The sequence below is a fragment of the Sprattus sprattus genome (assembly GCF_963457725.1).
Source record: "Sprattus sprattus genome assembly, chromosome: 11".
NCBI classification, from domain to species: domain Eukaryota; kingdom Metazoa; phylum Chordata; class Actinopteri; order Clupeiformes; family Clupeidae; genus Sprattus; species Sprattus sprattus.
Window position 1 is genome coordinate 25787039 of NC_137909.1, and position 5000 is coordinate 25792038.

At 50.1% G+C, this 5000-nt stretch overlaps 1 protein-coding gene across 1 annotated transcript in view; it reads left to right on the forward strand.

The window, feature by feature from the left end:
- cita (citron rho-interacting serine/threonine kinase a) overlaps positions 1 to 5000 on the forward strand; it is a gene marked incomplete at its 5' end in the record, with an annotated part of 76349 nt that overhangs the window by 57006 nt on the left and 14343 nt on the right. Inside the window, 3 exons of the mRNA XM_080847441.1 lie at positions 280 to 387; positions 1399 to 1618; positions 3424 to 3588. Of these exons, the coding sequence (XP_080703567.1) occupies positions 280 to 387; positions 1399 to 1618; positions 3424 to 3588 (493 nt within the window). The remainder of the gene's footprint in view (positions 1 to 279; positions 388 to 1398; positions 1619 to 3423; positions 3589 to 5000) is intronic.

The window sequence follows — 5000 nt, forward strand, 5'->3', positions numbered from 1 at the left end:
GTGAAGCGCTGGGGTGTTGAAATGGTACCTTGTTCAGATTAATGGTTTTAAAGTTCCCAGCTGATACTCATTCTGCCTGTAAATTGCAGTCATAACTAATCTTGTTCACTTTTCTTACTGCCTTTGCCCCTCCCTCTTTTTTTCCTGTGATCACTACATTTTGCCCTCCATTTCACTCACTCACTTTCTGTTGCGGTCACTCACTGTCTCTCTCTCTCTCTCTCTCTCTCTCTCTCCCTCTTTCTTTCTTTCTTTCTTTCTCTCTATCTCTCTCTCCAGGCTGTTTACTCTCATGAGAAGGTAAAAATGGAGGGTACCATATCCCAACAGACCAAGCTCATTGACTTCCTGCAGGCCAAGATGGATCAACCCAGCAAGAAAAAGAAGGTTACAGACGCCTCTCTCTATATACACACACACACACACACATACACACACACACTGCACGGCACACATACACAAGTCCACACACCCCCAGCAGCAAGGGCCCCAGGACGCTGCTTCAGCTCGTTAAGGAGGTCCTTAACGATCAGGGCCGTCCAGTGGGCACCCATCTCCCCAGCTTGTTCATAAAATCCATATCTAATTATGTCGCGGGCATATATCAGGCAAAAAGGGTTTTGGGAAGGGCTCTGCTGGTCCCAGTGCAGAGGCAGCACTTTCTCCGCGCACGCGCTCGCTCGCTGGGCGCCTGGCAACGCCTCCGGAAGGAATCACTCAAATCTCAAGCGCGAGGATGTCTGGCTCCATATCTCCTGTAATCATCATGGTTGATATCAGCAGGGGACGAGGAATGGAATGTTTATGCAGGGGTTATGCTTCGACTTTCACAGTTACACATTTGTTTTGTCTAACCTTGTTACTTTAGAAAGTGCCTGTTTTTTACCGATTTATTTACTTTTTACAGTTATTTGGGGGCTTTTTAGCCTTTATTGAGACTATGTCGAGAGACAGGATGAGTGGGAGAGAGAGCCTGGGAGTAGGATCGGGATAGGACCATAGGTTGGATCCAAACCCAGAGCGCTGTGGGTACTCGGACACGCACATGATATGGGATGCTACCGCTTGTTCCACAGCTTTCCCTCCTATTAATAATCATGTCATGGTAAACTCAAATTACTTTTTACAGTTATTTGGGATCTTTTTAGCCTTTATTGAGACAGTGTCAAGAGACAGGATGAGCGGGAGAGAGCCTGGGAGTAGGATCGGGATAGGACCATATGCTGGATCCAAACCCAGAGATGGACATGATATGGAATGCTGCCGCTTGTGCTACGGCTTTTCCTCCTATTAATAATCATGTCATGACATTGCAGCACACTCGTTCTACCAGTCTGTGTTGAGTTGTGTCTCTTGTGTGGCGCTGACTCCCTGTGGCTGTCCGTTGTCCAGGGCGGTGGCATCTTCGGCCGGCGGCGCGAGGACATGGTGGGTGCCAACGGGAACGGGAACGGAGGCGGTGGCAACGGTGCAGTGGGTGGGGCGCCCATGCAGCCGGCCCTGCCCATGCAGTACAGCGACATGAAGGCGGCACTGGACAAGGAGCGCGCCCGCTGCTCCGACCTGGAGGAGGCGCTGCAGAAGATGCGCATCGAGCTCCGCTCCCTGCGTGAGGAGGGTGAGCTGCTCCACACACACACGCACACGCACACACACACACACACACACACACACTCCCTGCGTGAGGAAGGTGAGCTGCTCTACACACACACACACACACACACACACACACACACACACACACACACACACACACACACACACACACACACACACGCATACACTCCCTGCGTGAGTAGGGTGAGCTGCTCCACACACACACACACACACACACACACACACACTCGCACACACACACACACACACTCGCGCACACACACACACACACACACACTCCCTGCGTGAGGAGGGTGAGCTGCTCTACACACACACACTCACACACACACACACACACACACACACACACTCCCTGCGTGAGGAGGATGAGCTGCTCCACACACACACACACACACACACACACACACACACACACACACTCCCTGCATGAGGAGGGTGAGCTGCTCCACACACACACACACACACACACACACACCCTCACACACACACTCCCTCAAGCATTTTCATAGGACCCGCATCCAACTATATAATCCTCAGTGTCACAATTTGTGCTCGTTCTCTTCCCAGTAATGGAGAAAAATTATGAAGCGATGACTAATTGTAAATAGAATGTTGTCTGATAAATTAAGCAGACAAAACCCTTTTCAAACAGAGATCATTCAATAATCAACGAAGACCCTCATTATGCCGCCTTCGCTCGTTTATACAGAACCAAACAAAGCGGCATAATGATGTCTTTTACATAGCAATCCGCAGTCGCAGAACCAGAGGCATGATAGTGGCTAGCACCTAGCTTCACCTTTTATGCTGCATTCGATACCATTTGGATTTTTCCCATTCAGAAAATGACTTGAAGACATAGGTCCCACTCAGAAAATATCCCCAACTTCAGTGAGGCATATAATTGAATCAGTTTAACATCCAGTTTGACATCATTAACACTAGCAATATGGCGACAAATCTAACAGAGATCTTGACTGTATCAATATATTATATATTACCTTAACTGTTCAAAAAGCCTCACAGACACCTGAGCAGACCTCTCAAGGAACCCAGCCCTCATTAAAGTTGACTGTGCGTGCACTCATACACACACACACACACACACACACACATAGACACACACACACTCACACACAAACACACACACACACACACGCACACACACACACGCCCACTGCATACTTTGTTTATAATATTTTTCCAAGTTGTTTTGCCCTCTAAAAATGGCACAAAAACAAAAACAGCACAGACACTGTGGGACAACAGCAGCCATGAATTAGTGTAACTTTCCCGCTCCGACTTGGTGTTGTTGTTTTAATGAAGGCTGTGTGGCTAAATGTGACAGAATTCCCCAGTGTGTGTGTGGAGAAGCACTTCCACCTCTGTGAGTGGGCTCTGGCTCTGAGTTGACCTTTTATTTAAGAATCGGGTCCAGGAAGTTTGATTTGATCAATGCTGCGGCAAGTGCACTGTGAGCTTGTTAAAATTCTGATGCCTGAATCCTCTGAGCTGGTGCCTGCGCTGAGGTGATGAGTCACCCGTGCCCACGCATACACACACACACACACACATAAGCACACACACACACACACACGTCTGCCTTCGAGCTCCAGGTCTCCGTGGATGAGCGGTAATTGGCCTAGCCGAGGCGTCTCGGTGTCTCTGAGGCAGGTTTCTGCGTCTCAAGCTGTGAATGAGACCATCTGCTTTTCCTCTGCTTACCCGTCTCTTCCCTCCATCCCTCTCTCCCCCCCCTCCATCCCTCTCTCCCCCCCCTCCATCCCCCCTCCACCCGTCCCTCAGCGGCTCATTTCAAGGCCCATGACCACACCGCCCCCGCCACGCCGGCCAGCGCCCGCCAGCAGATCATCATGTCGGCCATCGTCAAGTCCCCCGAGCACCAGCCCAACCCCAGCAGCCTCCTGGCCCCGAGCTCCACGCGCCGCAAGGACCCCTCCACACCTGAGGGTACGTCACACCTCACCACACCACCCTACACCACCACCACCACCACCACAGGCAGCACAGTGCCACCCCCAAAAACTGTCAATTAAAAGTAGGAAGGGACAGCTCTCACAATGGAAGACACTTTTAGAACGGTGTAGATACCTGCTAAGAGGTACAGGCCTGTGTGAGTGTGAGTCCTGAGTGTGGTCTGTGCTGGGAGTTCAAGTGCGTTAATAGGCACATAAACACGTACTGCTCAGTTGAGTCATAACAAATATAATTTTATATTATGAGGTCCTAAGACCTTCACAGTACGGTGTGGGAAGTACACAGAGCATATTTAAATACACACGGCCCCCTTCCCACAGTAGTTATGTATTTGTATTTATTGTCAGTGTGTGAGGGTGAAGACCATTTGTGGGACTTTGCAGTGATCTCTCAGGTGATGAGTATGCCCCAGTAGTTAGTGGACACTCCTGAGCTGCAATCTACGCTACGGGAACAGCTCCTCTTCCTCGTCCGGGGGTTAACCAGTTTATTTCAGAGGACAGGGAGTTTATTTTTTAGAGGCTAAAGTGAAGCTGAGCGATTGGAAAGGGAGTTTATTCCAGAAGCTGAGCGAAAGGACAGGGTGCATATTCCAGACTCTGGAATAAACTGGAATCCAGGGGCTGAGCGATTGGACGGGGAGGGAGTGCCTGCTACCGATCGGCTCTCAGACTCACAGTGGCAGTGGAAGCGACTGGAGAGGGCGTTGCGCCACGTCTGACTTGAGAATGACGGGTTTGTCCTTGTCCGCCATGTCTGTCCTTGTCCGCCGTGTCTGTCCTAACTCGTAAGTCACCGATGCAATCGGTGGCAGGCGCCTTGTCCCGACAGCCCCATAAACTACGGCGCACCAGAGAGGAGCCGCAGACATATTAGACTCTCCTCTCCGGTAATTCAACAGCCTTCATCGCTCTCGTTCTCTCTCATCTTCTTCTTCTCTCTCTTTCTCTCTCTCTCTCTCTATCAAGGCTTCTCCTCCTCACACACACATAGACACACACATACCCAAACACACACACACACACACACACACGTAGTTTATCCTCTCTCCTTGTCTGTTTTCCTCTCTTTCTCTCTCAAGTCCTCTCACCTTCTATCTCACTGCCTCCTTCACTTTCTGTAGTCGGTCTCTCTATCTTTGTCTCTTGAGGTTTGATCAGTGTGCTGTGTGACAGCTTGACTGTTCCAGCAAATCTTACTCTCCCTTTTGTCTTTCAAGTCCTTCTGTGCGGTCCCGTCCCTCTCTCTCTTTTTCTCTCTCTCTCTCTCTCTACCTCTCTCTCTCTCTCTCTCTCTCTCTCTCTCTCTCTCTTTCACTCTCTCTCTCTCTCTCTCTCCCCCTCTCTCTCTCTCTCCCCCCCTTCTTTCTTTATCTGCCCATCTCT